A 20,399-nucleotide genomic window follows, 5' to 3' on the forward strand; every position below is an offset into this window, starting at 1 on the left:
CAGAAATGACTCTATTATAAAACAACATCCTAAAGTTTTTTGTTTTGTTTATTATTTTAACAACAATTGGTTTTGAGATTAGTTTACATTAAATTTAGTGCTTAGGAAGTATTGTTCACATTTTAATATCACATTATTATTCCTATATTTTATAATATCGTCATTGTTAAATCCCTATCACCACGGTATAGCAGTATTGTATTATTTTTATATTATTAGACTATCATACCCGTTGGACATGCGGTTCACTGAAAAACTAACTGATGATCTCATTAACACACATTAAAGCTTAAAACGCCAACACGTAATGTGGTATGTGCTTAAATGTAAACAAAAAAGAATTTTTCATTGTATTCATTGTAAATCTGCTTCTCGTCAATATCACACGCTGGTTAGAAGTTGAACGGTGATCTATTTCGTATCGCTGAGAAAAACGTACTCCTCTCCCATTGGTCCAGAACCACTTCTCAAAGCCAGACACCCAATCACAGAACAGTGCGTAAAGCACTGCGTTGAGCATTGTCACACTTCTGAAACAGAGGAGCCAACGGGAATCCCACAATGCCAGGCGAGGGACCTCCTGTCGGAGAGTGAAGCTCCGCTGGTTTCAATGAAAGAGGGGGAGAAGAGTAATGCAGAGGGATGTAAGATGGCAGAGCTACAAATGTTGTTAGAGGAGGAAATCCCGGCAGGAAAAAGAGCCCTTGTGGAGAGCTACCAAAACCTTTCAAGGGTTGCGGAATATTGCGAGAACAATTATGTGCAGGTATGGATTGGAGAAATTAGCTTTGCCTTTCATGTATTGTCTGAATCAGTGGGGATGTGATTGAAATGCGAGCACTGCATTTGTAGCATTACCGAGGATCTTCATCAAACGGTTATAAGGGCGCATTGGGGCATAATACGCGCGATCAGTTCATTTAATCAGAATGCTTAGCGCTTGCATTTGGGTGATATTTGCGTTGTATGACCCTGATAGACACAATGCACGAATTCACTTTCGGAGGGTGTGTCAGAGACGTGCCGCTTTCTCTACGATGGATGGAGACAGATTAGCTTAAATAAAATATATAATAGTTTAATGGTCAACATATCACCCAACAGATTGTTAGAAACCAATCTAGTTGTATGTTATCTAATAGCTTATTGCAGGGCAGGCGGCGTCAATGTATCGACTGCAAATGTGTTTGAAGCCAAGACGTCATTTTCCGAACTAATACGTCATGCTCTGAACGTTCCAATGTTTTATTTGTTGAATTCTACGGTTTGGTTTGTTTCGAGGTCCAGACGGGTGTCAAGCCGAATGGGTAACAGTATGAATCTGATGAAAGCCCAGATATCCGATATTCATTTCAACCTCTAAACGCTATTGAACTTCATCCACGTTTTGGCAACGCTATAATATATGTCAGTGGAACGTGAAACCACCATGGGTTTCTTAAATACATGCGGTAATGTCTTTTAACATGTGTGTGTTGAAAATGTGTATTGGCTAAAGTAGAACGGCGAGACGCCTAGACGCGAAATGTCGATGATGGTGTGAATAAGTTATTGCTGACACACCTGTGTTAATGTGTCTCTCGCTGAAACCTTTTCACTCACACACCTACAATAAAGCACAGAGACTGTTGGAAATGTCCAAATGTTTTAGGATAGTCTTTAGGCATATAGATAAGTAACTTGTTATGATGGATATGTTTAGTAACATATGGGAATTATATTATTACGGCATGTATGTGTGTGATGCATATTGACATCATGCTATGATAATGAGTGGGATAAGAAGGAAAGAATCGTTTGCTTGTATAATTTAATCACAGGTCTATGTTTTTTTGCACATTCAACAAATGGACATTTAGGACGATGATGATCAGTGTCCAGTGAGAAATTAAGCCAACATTTATTTAGTATTTATTTGTTTTACCTTCATAATGTGTAAGATCATCCCTGCCTGCAGTTAATAATATGCTGTGATTTTGTAAAGGTTAGTAATCCAAAACAAGTTCTTGAGACACAATATTACCTCTTATTAAACATTTTCTATTTGAAATTCATCTGATGATCGGTGGGATGTTCTTGACGCAGATGTACAATTTAATTTGATTTCTCTCATGAGCTGTTCTCATCAGAACTCAAAACTTCGTATAGATTGAAATATATATTGAACTTAGGAAAAACATTAGCCTATAAATATGTATCTTTTAAAGAAAGATTACTAATATTTCTTGAAAGGAGGAAGAATTTAAAAAAAAGTATTTTATGAGGTTTCACAGCTAGGCCTATAATAATAATAATAATTCATCACATTTATATAGCGCTTTTCTGGACACTCAAAGCGCTTCACATAGAAGGGGGAATCTCCTCAAACACCACCAATGTACCTAGTATGTACCTACTTTTTGTCAAAAATGTTTTGTCAAAATAATAAATGTGACATTGTTTTTGGGAATGTTTGGTCTGATATTTGGATTTATTAGGAAACTTATAGAAATACATTTTGATGAAAACATTTATTTAATGAAAAGTGTGTATTCAGACATAAATGTGACATTGATTCTTGTAGCCAGCAATACATTATTTGCCAATACCTCAAACCATGCCTTGATACATTTAGGCAGTTTGATTAGATTCAGGGTCCTGCTAATGAGATATCAACGGCTAAAAATTTTTATTAACTCACAAATATACTGTACATCGAAAATATGGCTAACATCAACACTTTTGATTGAACACAATTGAACTCTCTGAAAATTTAAAATCCAGTATCTCAATTGAAATATACACTTTAATTTTGAAATAATATAGAAAAAACAAAATCATCAATCATCTGATGACAGCTCATTATTGGATTGTGCAATGAGATGCAATGACAACAGTCAAGAAAGTCTTTCAGTCTTCTAAAATGTGCAGATAGGATCCCATTAAGACATTTGAGACATACACAACAAAATGAGGTACTCAAGCTGTTGAAAAATATATATTTCTGCAGAAAAATGCATGTTAAAATAGATTTAATCAAAATAAATATATTTAACATTCCTATTTCTTTGTTCTTTTGTGCGAGAGTAATGTTAAGTGGGAGATTTAATGTTTAATGTATGCTAATTTAGGAGAGTTTCTGTTATGTAGGTTTTTTGGGGGGTTAGTACCACAGTGACGACTGGAGCATGAGGTTAGTTTGAGAAAAGATATATGTTAAATGTTCTTATTTTATATTGCCATACTCATTCAGCAATTGTTATGCCATGCTAATGCTATCAAAGCATTGTGTTTTTCAAATATCGCTTACCCCAACTTAAAGAGAAATTAAAATGTATGAGTACAAAATAAAAATCTGCCAGTTCTGCTTACTTAAACTTTGAACTTCTTAACTTAAAAAAAATGATGCAACTGGTTACCTCATATATTTTGAGTTTTGCCTGAGGGTTTACGGTGTTGCATCAATGCACCATATCATTAGTTATCCATCAATCCATATTATCAATGTATCGTTAAAGCAGTCTCACAGTATGGTTATATGTTGGTGCATTCTGACTATAAAGACTTTGTAAAAATACGTTTAGAAAGCTACAAACCATATGAGATTAAGAATTTGGGAATCTATTCTAATGATATGTTTTTGATATAAGCCAATGTCTTTGAACCCTCATGTGAGTTCGTTTAGCTATGACACATTCTCAGATATTCATAGAGGACTAAATGACTCAAAGATGTTCCTCTTGTGGTTTAAGTGGGTGAATCGTACTCAAAAAGAGGACCAAAGCAAGGATCTTTGGCACTAGACAGAAGTTAGTCATGTCGTACAATGACTTGCTCCATGCCCTTTAAATCCGTATCAAAACCATTTGTTAATGAATGAATCATCAATGAGTGAATCATGGATTAGTAATGTGTTAATTTGGGCGTAACACAGAACGAGTACACTACGATTCTAAAGTTTGGGTTTAATACTTTTATCCAGCAAGGAAACATTAAAATGATCAAAAATGACAAGAAAGAATTTTATTAAATAAAAACATTTTTTTTAACTATCCATTCATCAAAGAATTCTGAAAAAAATCATTTTTTCAATATTAATAATGATAAAAAATGTTTCTTGAGCAGCAAATCAGCATATCAAAAATATTTCTGAAGGACCGTGTGACACTGAACACTGGATTAATGACTTATAGTATTACTTTGTACTGTATTTTTTATCAAATAAATGCAGCCTTGGTGAGCTTACGAAACTTCGTTTATACTGTACATTGAAACTGATTTACCAACCTCAAACTTTTATGTGTTCGTGTTCATTTAGAAATGATAGGAATCTTAGTCTATACTTGATATGATGTTTTGGACCTGATAAGTTAAAACCAGGCAGATCCTGATCATTTTTAGAAAATATATTATGTTATTAATTATTAAAACTTTATGCCTTAATGTCTTGCACCATCTAAATCCAGATATCACGAGACATTCATTTTTTTAGAGCTGTTGTCCAACAATCTAGTAGGACATAGTGGAAAACCACAGGCAGGACATTCATGGGTCATTCATCTGTATCCCCCGGGGCGACAGACACATGGTCTTAGAACAGCTGACGTGTTGTAACAGGTGGTGTTTGAAGCAGACCTGGGGTCAGTGCTGCGAGCTCGTCTAATTATTAAAATCACTATGAAATCAAAATGGACAATTCTTGTACTTTAATGGAATATTTCAGTATATATTATAAATTATTTATATTTCGGGGCTGTTGTATGCTTGAATCTGATTGGTTGATGAACATTCTAAGGTGGTGTGCAATTATTTTCAGGGAAACGCACAGCTAAAGTAGTTCCGGTCAGGTCTTGACCGCATTACAGTTCAATATCACTTCGCCAAATGATTCTAGTCATTTCAAAAGTCCTTACAGACTACAACAGAAAAAGAACCAAAACCCACAACAACCATACTGACCAAGCGAATAAATATAGCAAACATTAAACAATAGGATAAAAACTTTCCGATTATTTCCAGGTTTTCTGCCACAAAATGAAAGAAAAATTATGTCATTACTTACTCACCCTCATGTCGTTCCAAACCCGTAAGACTTTCGTTCATCTTCGAAACACAAATTAAGATATTTAAGAAATCTGAGAGGTTTCTGAACCAGCCATAGGCAGCAATGTCACTGCCACTTTCAAGGCCCAGAAAGGTAGTAAAGTGATCGTTAAAATAGTCCAAATAGTCCAGGTTCAACCTTAATGTTATAAAGTGACGAGAATACTTTTTGTGCGCACACTTATTCAACAATTTATTCTCTTCCATCAGCATCATCCGTAAACGCAGTGCAGCGCTTACGGGTTCTACGTCAGAACGCTGGCTCAGTTTTGGTTGGCTCCTGCGTCAGCATCACACGCATTCGTCAAATTGTTGAATAAAGTCGTTATTTTTGTTTTATTTTTGTGTCTTTTGCACGCAAAAAGTATTCTCCTTAGGCCCTACTCATTATCATTCTCATTACAAAAAGTAAGCATCCGTTAGTAGGTCCGTTTTGGAATTAGCAATGGAGGCTTGGGATTAGATGCGTAAGAAATTAGTCCTACACACAAGCGTTTTATGGACAAAAACCTGAATAATGTCTTAAAAATACATCATCTGAACATGTGAACCCCCCCCCCCCCCCCCTAATAATTCAACGGCCTGTCATCAATTATTCCTCACTTATCTGTGCACATCTTTTTTTAAATTCATGTATCAATAACTTCCCCTTCCTCTTGCAGTGACAGCTCTTCTCTGGTGACGTGTTTACTGGCGTGAGGGCGGGACAACCTGTCAATCACATAACATCACAGCAATAGCAAATCACAACCATCCAATCAATTATGTTCTGACATGGAAACTATTAGTATCTTGAAAGCTAATTCCCTCACATTTTTTGTTTGAGTTCATGGACTGTGAGGAGTGCATTGCTATTCATAATTGCTAGATTCAAGACCAAGGCGATTTGGTAATTATGCAGCAAAGTGCTGCTTGCTATTTCTCATATTTGAGGTAAGGGATTTAAACAAACCCCCAAATTAATTACATTAAATTAGTGAAATGAACAGTTATCATAGAGACTAGAAGATGGGCTCTTTGAGTAAAGGAACAACCACCCACAACATCCAGAAACCACTTGTTTATAATAGGCCAATCTGCTAAAAACTACTCAAAATGTTATTTCCATATGTTTATTTGCTTTGAATGGCTTTAAAAGTCCACAAGTGTTTAGTGTTAATGATTGTCATGCTAAACTATCTAATATGTCATTACTGAAACAGGAAATTGTTTAATATGTGAAATGTTTTGAATTTCAGAATATGGATTATCACTAAGATGCGGTCTCAGTTGCATCAGGCTCTTGTTAAAGTTAAAGTTAATTGTTGCATGTTAATTTCACCAGATTTTTTTAATAGTTTGTCAAATTAGTTTAATACATGACCAAGGATTTCAGAGAGTAATTTACAGCATTCTTTGGTCAAGTATATTTGTATAATAATGACTGCTAAATTACACATTTGACCACCTATCTCGAATCTTTTGTATCACACTGCAGTTTCTTTCTTCTCATAAACAATATTAACTCCAATCAATATATCCTGGACATTTATTTGTTTAAGTAGTCCTGTTTACTTCACACTGGGGATTCATCGATAATAACTTCTGACTTTACATCATGCTTTACATGCTTAGACCAGCTGTTATACAGGTTTAGGCTAACTGACCATATTTTTTAATTTGTAGATTTAAAACAAATGCAGTATATATGCCGTTCAAACGTTTGGGGTCTGTACCAGTTTTTTTTTTTGTTGGAAAAAAAGTATTTTATGCTCACCAAGGCTTAATTTATTTGAACAAAAATACAGTTAAAGCATAAATGTTGTTAAATAATAATATAATAATAATATAATTGTTTTCTATTTAAATATATTTTAAAATGTAAAATTGGTAGAGCAATTTTTTTTCATTTAGTGATGCCAAAGCAGAATTTTAAAAAGCAACATCATTATTTCAATCTTCAGTGTCACATGAGCCTTCAGAAATCATTCTAATATGATGGTCGTTATTATCAATGCTGAAAACAGTTGTGTTGCTTAATATTTTTGTGGAAACTGATACTTTTTTCATGAATAGAAAGTTCAAAAGAACAGCATTTATTTGAATTAGAAATCTTTTGGAACATTATAAATGTCGTTACTGGCTCTTCTAAACAATTTAATGTCGCCTTGCTGAATAAAAGTATTAATTTATTTTAGAAAAAAAACCTTTCACAAGCACCTTCTTACACACCTTTAATTGGTGGAACATAAAAGAAGATGATTTTTTTATTAATTTTTTTTGGTTCATGCAATGGAAGTCAATGGTGACAAAAAAAGGTTTGGTTACCAACATTCTTCAAAATATCTACTTTTGTGTTCTGTAATAAATAGTAAATTCGGGTTGGACCAACATTAGGGTGAGTAAATGATGACAGAATTGTAATTTTTTGTGTGAACTATCCCTTTAAAACTATGGTATCTCTGTTTTTTAATCTTTGTTTAGGCACAAGACAAGAGGAAAGCCCTGGAGGAGACCAAAGCCTACACCACCCAGTCCCTGGCCAGCGTGGCCTATCAGATTAATGCCTTAGCCAACAATGTGCTGCAGCTGTTGGATATCCAGGCTTCACAGCTGCGCAGGATGGAGTCCTCCATCAACCATATCTCTCAGGTCAGCCATGGGCACTACAACACCAACAAAACACAACCAGGTGTTCCTTACCCAGCATGCTTTGATTCAGTGGTTCTCAACTGGTGGATCACGAACCTCTCAAAAGATGACTTTTATCACAGTGAAAAATGTTGCGTCTGGATTTATTTTATTGTTGTGAATCCAGAACTTCATCTTAAACTACAGGGAGTGACAGAATATTCAGTGACAAAATCATATACATTTTCTTACCGATATACTGGATTGAACATAACTTCTCTAAGTGGCACAGTTTAGACTGTTATACTGCAGATGGGCGAATAATTAAATCTTCATTTCATTAATTCCTTCATTTGTTCGGTTGTGGAAAAATAAAATAAAATACAAATAAATACAATAATGGTAAATATATATATATATATAAGAATAATGATGAATCATAAAATCATTATGTGTTAACCTTATAGCAGCTTCCTGTTTACATTATTTAGAGATGTGAAAAACTTTTCCACAAAATTAGTAATTTCCAACCCAAATCTTTACCTTGAATCATGTCATTTTCAATAACAATAAGCAATGTCATCACATTATAGTAATTCTGTAATTAAAATGAACCCTTATGCAGTGTTAAAAACCCTGTAACACATTTGGTTTCCAGTCAAAAATGACCGGCCTTTTAAAACCTGCTTGTGAATCATTTATCCAAATATTGGTTTCAATCTTTTTGTCAAGTTGTTTTCTTTCCATTGATAAATTGTTTGAAGGATTTTTAAATTTTATTCAATATTGCCAAAATTACCCAAAAAAAACCTGTTTTTTGTGATCAAAGATTGATGTGCATAAGCTCTGATAATCAATCGATCAATCAGTTTAGAAATACAAAATCTGTGCTTTATAAAAGAAAAAAAGTTGACAAAAAGAGTGAATCCAATTTTGAATAATGAGGGGTTGGGGGGCTAAAGCTCTAAAGCTGCTTTGAAACAATGCGTATTGTGAAAAGCACTATACAAATTAGACATTACATTTCTCAATTTACCTGCCATTGAATGCGGCAAAAAGTTTGATATTGTGTCCCATGTGGAGTCATATTGCGTGTTGAATTCGAGAGAAGCACCAAATGCAAAAATGTTCTAAATCTCAAGTTGACCTCACATGCTCTTCTGTTCCTGACTGCCATCACTTATGTAGTATGCATAAATAATATGATTTACATGGACTGGACTATGGATTATGCAGATGGTGATTAACTACATTGAATATGTTAGAAATTAAATAATTATAATGCTTGAAGTGTCATAATAACTAGAGCCTGAACTCAGTCATATCCAATGCGAGCCTAGTTTTATTGGAAGCCATGATTTGTAAAGAGCATCTCAGATACTTTTAGTTCTCTTTGTAGATATATGAACACAATGTCAGAGTGTTTTTTTTCATCCTAATGGGGGATGGGTGTATTTATTGAGGGTAATTAGAAATCCCATTCCCCCATAATGCACTAAAGTAGATTTTCAGAGCCTTAATGGAAACTAGATCTAATGTTTTGCCTTCTACTGAAGTTAAAAGGCTCCTGCAAACTGGTTTGCCACCACTTTTCTCTAAGAAGATAAGCAGAAATGGCAGGCAAATTCTGCTTGGATCCCATCATTGGTGCAGGTGATTTGACTGACTTATTGTAAAATATTATTACAATTTTTACCATTACTTCAGTCTTCAGTGTCACATGATGGAAATCATTCTAATACCTGCTTAAGAAACATTTCTTATCAGTGCTGTGCTAATGTCTACATATTACCTGTTGTATGCTCTAAAAGATGTACACATAAACATTCTTAATTTTGAATAGACCAATTTAAAATGTACAATATAATTATTTGGGCATAAATTATTTTACTTATGGTTTTGATTAATAGGTACTAAATTTTGGTTAATGCATACTACTGTATTCATAATAAATTGTGATTCATTACAAATGTTTAATAGTATTCAGCCTCAATTTGCATATAGAAATGGCTATGAATATTATTTAGGTCACGTTTCATCAGTATTTAGAACACCTAATTTGAAGCAATATTAGCTAGCCCAGATGAAGGCTTTGATTGCTCACATAAATTCTAAAACTTTACCCATTTTCATCCCTCTATTTTTTCTTTTAGACTGTGGACATTCATAAAGAGAAAGTTGCCAGACGAGAGATTGGGATCCTCACCACTAACAAAAACACATCTCGCACCCACAAGATCATCGCCCCGGGCAACATGGAGCGACCCGTGCGCTACATCAGGAAGCCCATAGATTACACCCTGCTGGATGATGTGGGTCACGGTGTTAAAGTAAGTCTTTTTGATGTCACATTTGTTGATGTTTGCTTTAGCAAGCATCATTATTACTACTGTTCATACTTGGATTTAGAGTTTCTGAATAAATTAAAAATCAAGACATACATCCAGAAGTATTACTGACTTGTTAGCCTAGTATTTTCATTTAGAGACCCAAAATATGATTTTTCTTTAATAAACCAAGAAAAAAAAAGACCTTAAGAGGACATGATGGATGATACAAATGCTTCTCAGGTAAAAAAGCACACAGAATAGATGTCTTAAGAATCCAATGCTTTAATAAAACACTGGATAGTTTACAATAAAATTAGAGAAAATGTGATATCATGTAATGTTACTGTGAAATCATAAACAGATATCATGTTACTGTTTAATTTCAGATTTAGTGTAGTTCAAATAGTTTAGAGAACTGGTTCCAGAAGGACTGGATAGGTATTTATGTAACTTTTCCTTGATGAAATGCATGAATTTGGCAAAAAAAAAAAACTCATCTGACTGCTCTAGATATTAGTATTCAAAGCACTGATAAAGAAATTGATCCTTAGTTGTGTGAGTGTGAGTGCCAGTGTGAGTGTGTGTGTTTGTAGACCCTCTCTGGTTTCCTTCACTATATTCATGTTATTAAATTATTCATGCCCATCACTGTCAGCTCTGAGCTGTTATAATGACATCAGTTTGCTCTCTGAACCCTTGTAGCGATGTTATCACATTAGATTCTCGCTATCTGAACTGAGAAGTAATTATGAAAGATGTCTTTGCATTTTTACATTGACCTTTATGTGTTTTTTAATGGCTTTTATGGGATGATGCCATGATTGGTCTGGATGGTGTGTTGTTATGACACAATGTCAACATTATTCTCTACTAGTTGTTCAGCCTTTTCATTTCTGATATATATAACTGAGCCAGCTCTTGAAGCCATGTGCCAGCAGCTCACCCCAAGACCTGTTTTAAATGCTTCATTAGCTTGGAGCTGATGTGCGCTGGCCTTATCCTCCCTCGGCTGAGTAAACGCCCCGCAGGCTGCCCTCATACTGGCTCTGTAATTAGGACACTTAACTCCTCAAATGTTGCTCTGTGTGTGTCAGTCACCCCTGACTGACATGCCCAGAGGACATGCGTCTCTCCTCAGCCGTCAGTCAGAACATTATTGTTGCGATTATCATAATTGGTGGATGTCGAATTGCCACAATGCCAAAATTCCAATAGGAGCCCCAGTACATTTTTACAGTTATCAATATATAAGTTCAATATCAAGACAAAGCAGGGTCACAGAGTGCTGAGGCACATGGTGCGTAAGAGTAGTCAACGTTGATTTCATAGCTGAAGAGTTTCAAACTTCCACAGCACAAAAACTGTGCGGCGGGATCTTCATGGAATGGGTTTCCATGGTCGAGCAGTTGAATGCTAGCCTCACATCACAAAGTACAATGGCAAGCGCTGGATGGAGTGGCTTGAACCACGCCATCACTGGACTTTGTGGGGAGTGACAAATCACGAAGAACGTTATCTGGCCGACTGCATTGTGCCAAAGTTTGGTGGAGGAGGGATGGTGGTATGCGCTGTTTTTCAGGAGTTGGGCTTCCAGTGTAGGCAAATCTTAATACTTCAGCATATCAAGACATTTTGGACAATGCTATGCTTCCAACTTTATGGGAACAGTTTGAGGAAGGCCCTTTTCTATGTCCAATGTTTCTATGGATGAATGGGCAAAAATTCCCACAGAAACACTGGCTCTTAAGGAAAGCCTTCACAGAAGAGTGGAAGCAGTTTCTTTTTTTTTTGTTAAAAAAGATTTTTAATGCCATGACATAGTTATTCATATTAGCCTAGCTAGATGAATAGATTAAGTACAAAAAATACAAAAAACTGCAAGCAAAAAAGTATTTGAGGCAGGTTGTACTAAAGATGGTTTACATCAGTGGTTCTCAACTCCAGTCCTCGGGACCCACTGCTCTGCACAATTTTTATGTCTCCTTATTTAACCCACCTGATTCAGATCACCAGCTCGTTAGGAGAGACTCCTTGATCTGAACTGAGTGTGTCAGATAAGAGAGACATACAAAATGTGCAGAGCAGTGGGTCCGGAGGACTGGGGTTGAGAACCACTGGTTTACATAGTTGCTGTACAGATATGATTATGGGTATGAGCTTTTAAAATTTATAATACATAATATATAATTCATATTGAAATCCACATGTGAGCTATTTACTGACCAAATGCTTGAAATTGTCACATCGCTAGAAAATACATTATGCATGATTTTGCGTATTAGCCTGATTAGATGGTAATTATGACTGACATTTATGTGATTCTCTTTCAGTTGTTTTGTGTAAGCAGCTTTCACTTCTCTGCTGTGTCTCTAGATTCTTATCAGTCAAATTAGATCAGTTTTTTTTGTTCTTTATTCAAAGGTCTTTTGTTTCGCTTCTCCTCTCTCCCTTTTTCATTAAGTTTAAGTAATTAAATAACATTAATTATCTTCTCTCTTCCTAAATGCTTTCACTTAGTGGCTTAAAGCAAAGGTAAGCACACAACCCACAATGCTTTCTGGGTCCCATGTCACGACCATCTTTGTCTTGGTTCTTTATAATGTTGTGTAATGCACATTATAGTTAATTTCCATAATCTGATATGATAATGTACATATTGTAGTTTACATCATGCTGTATGTTTGATAAACTATGTATGATCATGACTGTGAAAGTTGTCTTAATGTTGTTTTCCCTGTCAAATGTTTTCAGCAAGGGAATAACCCGCCAGCTCGGGCAGGTGGAGGAACGTTATCCAGGACCAACCCACCCACACAGAAGCCCCCAAGCCCCCCCATGGCAGGTAGAGGTACGCTGGGGTAAGTCACTATATTTCACTTATGTTTTAAAAAATATGTTGTGCTGTCTCCTGTGAGTTTTTTCAATTATTACCACAGTTAGGGGCTTTTTTTCGCATGTAGTTTATTAACAAATATGTGTTTGTGTTTCTCAGACGAAACACACCGTATAAGACCCTTGAGCCAGTCAAGCCTCCTGTGGTGCCTAATGACTACATGACTAGTCCAGCGCGCATGGGAAGCCAGAACAGCCCCGGACGCACAGCCTCACTCAATCAGAGACCCAGAACGCACAGGTACAGCTCACACATTGATACGCAAGACAATACAGGCCTTCTAAAGCCCGGGACAAACCAAGCCGACGTCAAAGAACTAGCGGCAATGAAAGCAAACTCTGTGTTGCCTCTCGTCGGCTGCGTCTCGACCAGAAAACTGCGCTTGAACACACCAAAATGACTAAAGCAACTGTTAACTAGCATGTGCGTTTTGCGCCTGCGTGCAAGTTAATATTTATCTATATCAGCAGGTATCAATAGTCTATTTCCATCATTCAAAAAGGGAAACCGAAACTAGGACTGCAGAGATACAAACCGTAAACAAAGCAGCGATTGCTTACCATTTTGAATATCAATCACGCTGATCACTTTCTTCATTCCATTCGGCTCATGTTATTATGAAAATATTCGTGCATTCGGATGCTCCGTTAAGATGATGTAAAATTATAGCAGCCTTCTGTCTGTGCTGTCTTGACTTCTTCGCTCGCTTTCATCAGCTTTTTTTCGCTTTTATTCTCGTGCACTGACTCGTTCGCTAAGCTGAACAGCCAATCAGAGTTCTCTCTCTGACGGCCCGACGCTGATTCAACATGCTGAATCGGCCAAAAAAAAAACGCTCACCGACTAGAGCTAACGGTGCGGAATACACCGAAAAAACGAAGCCGACCGACACTCAAAAACAGGCCAACGGCCGACCTTCGTCTTAGTGCGTCACGGCCTTAATGGTATGAGACACTGTACTGAAAGAAATAATGCTTTTATTCTGCAAGGAGGCATTAAAGTGGTAAAAAGTGACAGTAAAGACATATATAATGTTACAAAAGATTTCTATATATATAGTTTATACCTTTAAAAATTACTTTTGTTACTGTAACATCTCTAAGCTCTTACATGATGTATATCTTTATTTCCTTTTCCTCTTGCAAAAAAACTGATGCATCAGTGAATTTATGGCATTCATTTATACAGATTCATTAGACTTTTTGTTTATTCTATGGAACTGTTTAAATATACAACTATAAAGAATCTGGAAGTCTTCTTCTCTTTCTCATAAACTTGATTCTGCACTGTCATTGCTTTCCCAGTGGGCATGTTACTGATGAAAGCTGAAGGTGAATAAGGTTAGAAATAACAGTAAACTGTTTCTTAACCTTTGGTTTATCACATTTATTCTCCAAATTCAAGTTACAAAAGCTCTTGATGGTGTCATAAATGACTTGTTTGATAGGCTCAATAAAGGATGCCACTTTGGGAATTTATGACAATGCATGCTTGTTGCTTTAATAGCTCTTTGTGTAACCCTATTGTCTGTGTCTCAGTGGCAGTAGTGGGGGCAGCGGCGGTCGGGAAAACAGCAGTAATAGTATGGGAATCCCTCTGGCTGTGCCAACACCCTCCCCTCCCAGTATGGCACCAGGTGACAGTTCACATTTTTCATATATTCATATATTATTTTATAGGGCTGGGTTTAAAATATTGATTTCATGAACAAAACGTTATTTGTAGCGTGCCTTCCATAAATCGCAATAAGCTTTGCACTTTGTTACTTTTGATATGAAACATAGGGCCCTTTCACATCTACCTTATTTGGTCCGGACTTTCGGACTTTTCAGTTTGGTCCGAATCAAAATTGCAGGTGTGAAACCTCCCCCGGAACACGGTCCGGACCAAACAGATGAAATTTGGTCCGACGAAAAGAGGTAGTCTCGGTCCGGATCAAACTGAACAAAGGTTTGGTTCGTTTCTAGTGTGAAAGCATTTCTGTATTGTTCGGACTTTCAGACCTTTTACAGGAAGTTCCGGTGGTTCCTGCATTGCCGAAAAAACAGAAGATGGCAGGAAAAATGAGCCGTACGCACATGGGGAGAGGAGGAGACGAGGTTTTTAATTGAAGTATGGTCTGATGACATAATTAGAAGTCAACTGGAAAAAATTCACAAAAAAAAGAGCTCGCATGATTGCTTGCAGTCTTCTCCTCCTTTCCTGCCGGCGACGATAAAATGTTCAAACGACGAGGACGTTCATTTGGCGAATTTGAACTAGCCTTGTGTATAGTTGGTGCTGCAGGTAATTATGCCATAAAAATAACAATACAGTTGCAACGATATACACTCTTTAATGTGGCATGACAGATCGCTGTAGCCGCTCAAACGAAGCGGGACCTGATCGTCTCTTCCTCTTTACTACTAGCTTAGCACAAAAAGGAAAAGTCTCAAGGAATGTTGAAAGAGACAGTACAACTTACTGAAATGTATCATGTCTCATGTAATCGCTCAGTGTTCCAAGAAATAAGTCAATAAAACAATAAGAAAAGTTTGTAAACAATGTCATGTAACATAGCCATTCAAAGTCTATAGCTTAATAGCTAGAAAATGGAACTTCAGATATTTTGAGAATTTGATTAGAAACATGATATAATTAAAAAAATATCAATACTGCTTTATGTGCGATTTAAATATTTGTTTACAAATCAGTTGTTCATTTTAACCTTTAAAGTCAGCATTAAAACAGAAGTTGCAATAGACATTTATTTCCTTATTGTGATGTATATCTGTGTAAAACTGCTTCTGGAACCAGAAAAAAATGGAGGGCTGGACGTGATTTTGTCAATGGGGAATTGATTGTATGGTTGAGGTTTGCTAGTGCTGTGATGTCATGTGAGGGACAGCTTGTCCTGCCCTGGCGCCAGTAAGTAGGGGAAGTTATTTTAATTAAAGTATTCCATAAAAAAAATAAGAATTGTCAATTTTGACTGTATGGTTTACAGTGTTAGTTGAGCGAGATGTACTGTACCTGATTTATATACAAATGAATCAATATCAAATCAAATTAAATTGAGAGTGGAACTGAACCAAATTACAAGTTGATTAATCAAAATTTAATCAATACCCAGCCCTATTATTTTGGTCATTCCACCCGGCTCCTAACTGAGTGATCTATATTGCATTGGATTCATCTTCCGTGACTGTCCTTTTTTCCCTGTAGTTCCTCAAGGTCCCGGTTTGGGCCCAATCCCGATGTCTCAATTTGGAACAATCTCCCGACAGATCTCCAGACACAATTCCTCCACCACTTCTTCCTCCGCCTCTATGGTGTCAGCCACCGGCACCTACCGGCGAGCCCCTGCTAGCTCCTCCCAGTTCTCTGTGCCTCAACCTCACCTGAACGGGGGTCCCACGTACCCCCAGAACACAAGTGAGTTCAGTTCTACTCTAGGGGGTTCTAGTGGCCACAAAAGTGTTTTGGCTCTTAATTTGCACTTTAAGCCATTACATTAGAAAACAAACACCAAGCTCAAGTATGTAATTTCTTCACCACTAGCAGCACCAAACAGTTTTTGTTGATAAATAAAGTTATTAACAGACCTAGTAACCAATAGTTTTCTGCTATTCATCTCTACACGTCACAATAACTGCTTTTACCTTCGGTCTGTTTATCTGCCTGTGTGTAACTCTTTGGGCTTGTTTTTGCCTGTTATCCTCTTTCTGCTTGGCTGGATGTGTATGAATGTGTGTGTATCTGCGCTCCGTGTGTCTCCAGTGTCTGTCGCTCCACCACCTCCTCCCATGGTGCAGCTGACGCCCCAGATTCCCCTCACTGGCTTTGTGGCCAGAGTTCAGGAGAACAGTGAGTAACGCTCACATTAGCATAGTGCTTAGACCTTCAACATGGTCTCTGTTCAGCTGCAGCCTGCCATGTATGAATTATTCGGTGTACCCAAAATGTAATGTTTATTAAATATTTGTATGTATTAACATATGGGTATATTTATAGTTATAATTTAAAATGTAATAACATTTTGTGATATAGTGTTTTATTTTGGATGTTGACTTATTCTATATAACTATTATTTATATGGAGGGTCAATGGCACACTATTAATTTATTCAAAAATACATTTTATACAAACAGTGGCTTTAATACACCTCTTCTGTGATTAAGCATGTTTTTAATTTCTAAATTAAAATTAATGTTGATCTTTTTTCAGAAATTTCAAAATTCAGAGTGGTACAACAGTTCTAATTTCATAATGAAGTTATAAATAATAATATAAAAAATAATAAATTTTAATTGAAAATGATTAAATATATGATATTTTTAAAGATGTTTGGGATTATTTGAATCTCTTATTATTATTATTTCTTAGAAGCAATAAAGCAATTTTGTTAAAATATTATAAAAAATTTAACAACATTTCTTGCCATTTCGTTGTACCTGAGAATTATTTGATTGCATTAATTATTTGTTTAAATGGGTCCTATTACGCTTTTTCACTTTTTCAACTTTAGTTAGTGTGTAATATTGCTGTTTGAGCATAAAACAATCTGCAAGGTTACAAAGCTCAAAGTCCCCTCCAAAGGGATATATTTTATTTATCAGAATCAAAACTTTTATTTACCTTTTCAAAAACTACAATAAACGGCTCGTTTGAACTAGAACACAATTTTTCGGGCTTTATGAAATCATAATGTTCCTCATTTATATAATCCCCGCCCACAGAATAATATGCAGAAAAGTGGATGAGCTGCTGCTTTGTCAAAGAGACGTTGTTTTTTCCACAACTCATTTGTTTGAACTTCCTTAGGCTGACGAACTTAGAATGGGTCAAATTTATCTGGATTAGAACTGTTAATTGAAAACACAAGCCTGCATCGTAGTTCGTGGTGCACAGCTTCCAGAACCACGATGCAGGCTTGCGTTTTCTATTAACAGTTCTAATTATAAGTTTTATGTTGTTGCTACGTTCGACTGCTAGCCAACATAAGTGTTGATACAGTGTTGTTTACTGTAGCTTTTGTAAGCTCTTGCTTTTGTAAGGCTGTTTACCACCCCTTGGGAAAATGATCATGGTTTTGTGATCGATTACTGTTTGTATAACCATAGTTTTCTGACAAATATCATGATTACCACTCTGAAACGTCCCGTGAAATCCGTGCTTGCAAAGTCCGTGCATGAAATCCATTCTGGATGCTCCTCTTGTTTGTTAACATTGTCAGGGTCTGAATCGGGTTTGAAATTGCCGCCATCCTTTATATTTACACTAGAGAAGAACTCGCCGTTATGAAGGGGCGGGACATTTCCCGAACACACGCTAAGCTCGCCAATCACAACACACTGGGCCAGCTAACCAATCAGAGCACATTTCGTATTTCGGATTATTCAGGACAGTCTGGGGAGAGCGGAGCTGTAATAATGTAAAATATGTGAAAAATGTTTTTTGAACAATCAAGCACGAAAGTGTATTCTAGTACACCCCAAAAACAAAATCAAGACTTCCTTAAAGGGCATAATAGGGCCCCTTTAATGCATACTGTACCATTTACTGTAATAAAGTATTTCTAAATTAGGTTTCTGTCTTTAAAACTAGATTTGGTCATAGATGATGTCAGTGAGGTTTTTCTCCCTTCTTTGTCCTCCAGTAACAGATAGCCCGTCTCCTCCCCCTCCTCCTCTACCTGAGGACACGCTCATGTTTGAGGAAGCAGCCCCGCCCCCTCCACCTCCACCTGTGGATTATGAAGAAGAAGATGCTGCTCTGGTGCACTACAATGACCCCTATGCTGATGGAGACCCCCACTGGGCCCCAAAATCCTATTTAGAAAAGGGTGAGTGAGCGCCCTCTGCCCTTGTTTTCATTTTGAGTTTTCAGTGACAGATTTACTTCAAAGGCACAACAATACGCCTTATTTTAATTAATTTTTGTGTCTTTTTAATGTAAGAGTTTTGATTTGAGAATGCTTTTCCAATTGAGACTAATCAGGATGCAGATAGATAGATAGACAGACAGACATAATGTGGATGGATTGACTGGCAGCCAGATAGATAGATAGATAGTTGGGCAGATGGAAAGACCGATGGATAGATGTATGGATGGATAGACAAACAGATTGATTAATTGCAGCCTATTAGATACAGTACATGGCAACGGACGGACGGACGGAGGGACGGATGGATGGACAGACAGACAGACGGATGGATGGATGGATGGATAGACAGACGGATGGATGGATAGACAGACGGATGGATGGATAGACAGACGGATGGATGGATAGACAGACGGATGGATGGATAGACAGACGGATGGATGGATGTATGGATAGACAGACGGATGAATGGATGGATGGATAGACAGACGGATGGATGGATAGACGGATGGATGGATGTATGGATAGACAGACGGATGAATGGATGGATGGATAGACAGACGGATGGATGGATAGACGGATGGATGGATGGATGGATAGACAGACGGATGGATGGATAGATAGACAGACATAGGGATGGATAGATAGACAGATGGATAGACAGACGGATGGATGGATAGACAGACATACGGATGGATGGATAGACAGATGGATCGATAGACAGACAGACGGATGGATGGATCGATAGACAGACAGACGGATGGATGGATGGATAGACAGACAGACGGATGGATGGATGGACAGACAGACAGGCGGATGGATGGATAGACAGACAGACAGACGGATAGATGGATGGATGGATGGACAGACAGACAGATGATAGACCAATAGACAGACAGACAAACACAAATAAATAGATAGATAGATAGATGGAGAGACAGACAGAAAGATGTATAGACAGACAGATAGATAGACAGACAGACAGATAAACAAACAGACAAAGATGAATGGATAGACAGACAGACAAATAGATGGATAGAAAGACAGACACAGACAGACAAACAAACAAACAAACAGACAAATATAAATGAATTGACGGACAGACAGACAGACAGACAGACAGACAGACACTTTATAATCCATGTCATACTAACCCTGTCTACACCTCTTTCAGTGGTGGCCATCTATGACTACTCAAAAGACAAAGATGATGAGCTGTCCTTCATGGAGGGCGCCATCATCTACATCATCAAGAAAAACGATGATGGCTGGTTCGAGGGAGTGTGTAATGGTGTGACCGGACTGTTTCCTGGCAACTACGTTGAATCCATCATGCACTACGCTGACTAATGCTAAATCCCAGAGACATCATGCAATGCAGCCGATCAGTTACAAACATTGCAAAGAGCATTAGAATATGACTGAATGTTTGTTTTTGTCCAATCACAAATGTATCAAGGCATCTACAATGCTCACTGTTTGAGGAGACAGGGCTCGTATTGCCTCTACAAAGAATATGAAAAGAAACAAACACTACTTTCTGGTTAGGTTGCCTCATACATTTTGTACATATATTAAAGTGAGACGTTGCCTGTAGGCTGTTGCTAGTGTTTGTTTTTGT

At 37.0% G+C, this 20,399-nt stretch overlaps 1 protein-coding gene across 3 annotated transcripts; it reads left to right on the forward strand.

Moving 5' to 3' along the window:
* The first annotated feature begins 445 nt into the window (after positions 1 to 445).
* On the forward strand, positions 446 to 20,399 carry abi1b (abl-interactor 1b). 3 transcript variants are annotated; one of them, XM_077209821.1, is made up of 11 exons: positions 446 to 766; positions 7,546 to 7,713; positions 9,846 to 10,022; positions 12,540 to 12,554; positions 12,774 to 12,880; positions 13,015 to 13,155; positions 14,454 to 14,551; positions 16,120 to 16,329; positions 16,675 to 16,761; positions 18,554 to 18,739; positions 19,953 to 20,399. In XM_077209821.1, exons 1-11 carry the CDS (start codon positions 611 to 613, stop codon positions 20,126 to 20,128), a joined length of 1,521 nt encoding a protein of 506 aa, XP_077065936.1. In that variant the 5' UTR covers positions 446 to 610; the 3' UTR covers positions 20,129 to 20,399. The 3 variants fall into 3 exon arrangements, with proteins under 3 accessions (XP_077065936.1, XP_077065944.1, XP_077065952.1); XM_077209829.1 differs by lacking the exon at positions 12,540 to 12,554 and having other exon boundaries at positions 9,846 to 10,037; XM_077209837.1 differs by lacking the exon at positions 12,540 to 12,554 and having other exon boundaries at positions 449 to 766.

Source organism: Siphateles boraxobius, unplaced genomic scaffold (assembly GCF_051911475.1).
Source record: "Siphateles boraxobius isolate OS27281-9 unplaced genomic scaffold, OSU_SipBor_1 1, whole genome shotgun sequence".
Lineage (NCBI taxonomy): Eukaryota > Metazoa > Chordata > Actinopteri > Cypriniformes > Leuciscidae > Siphateles > Siphateles boraxobius.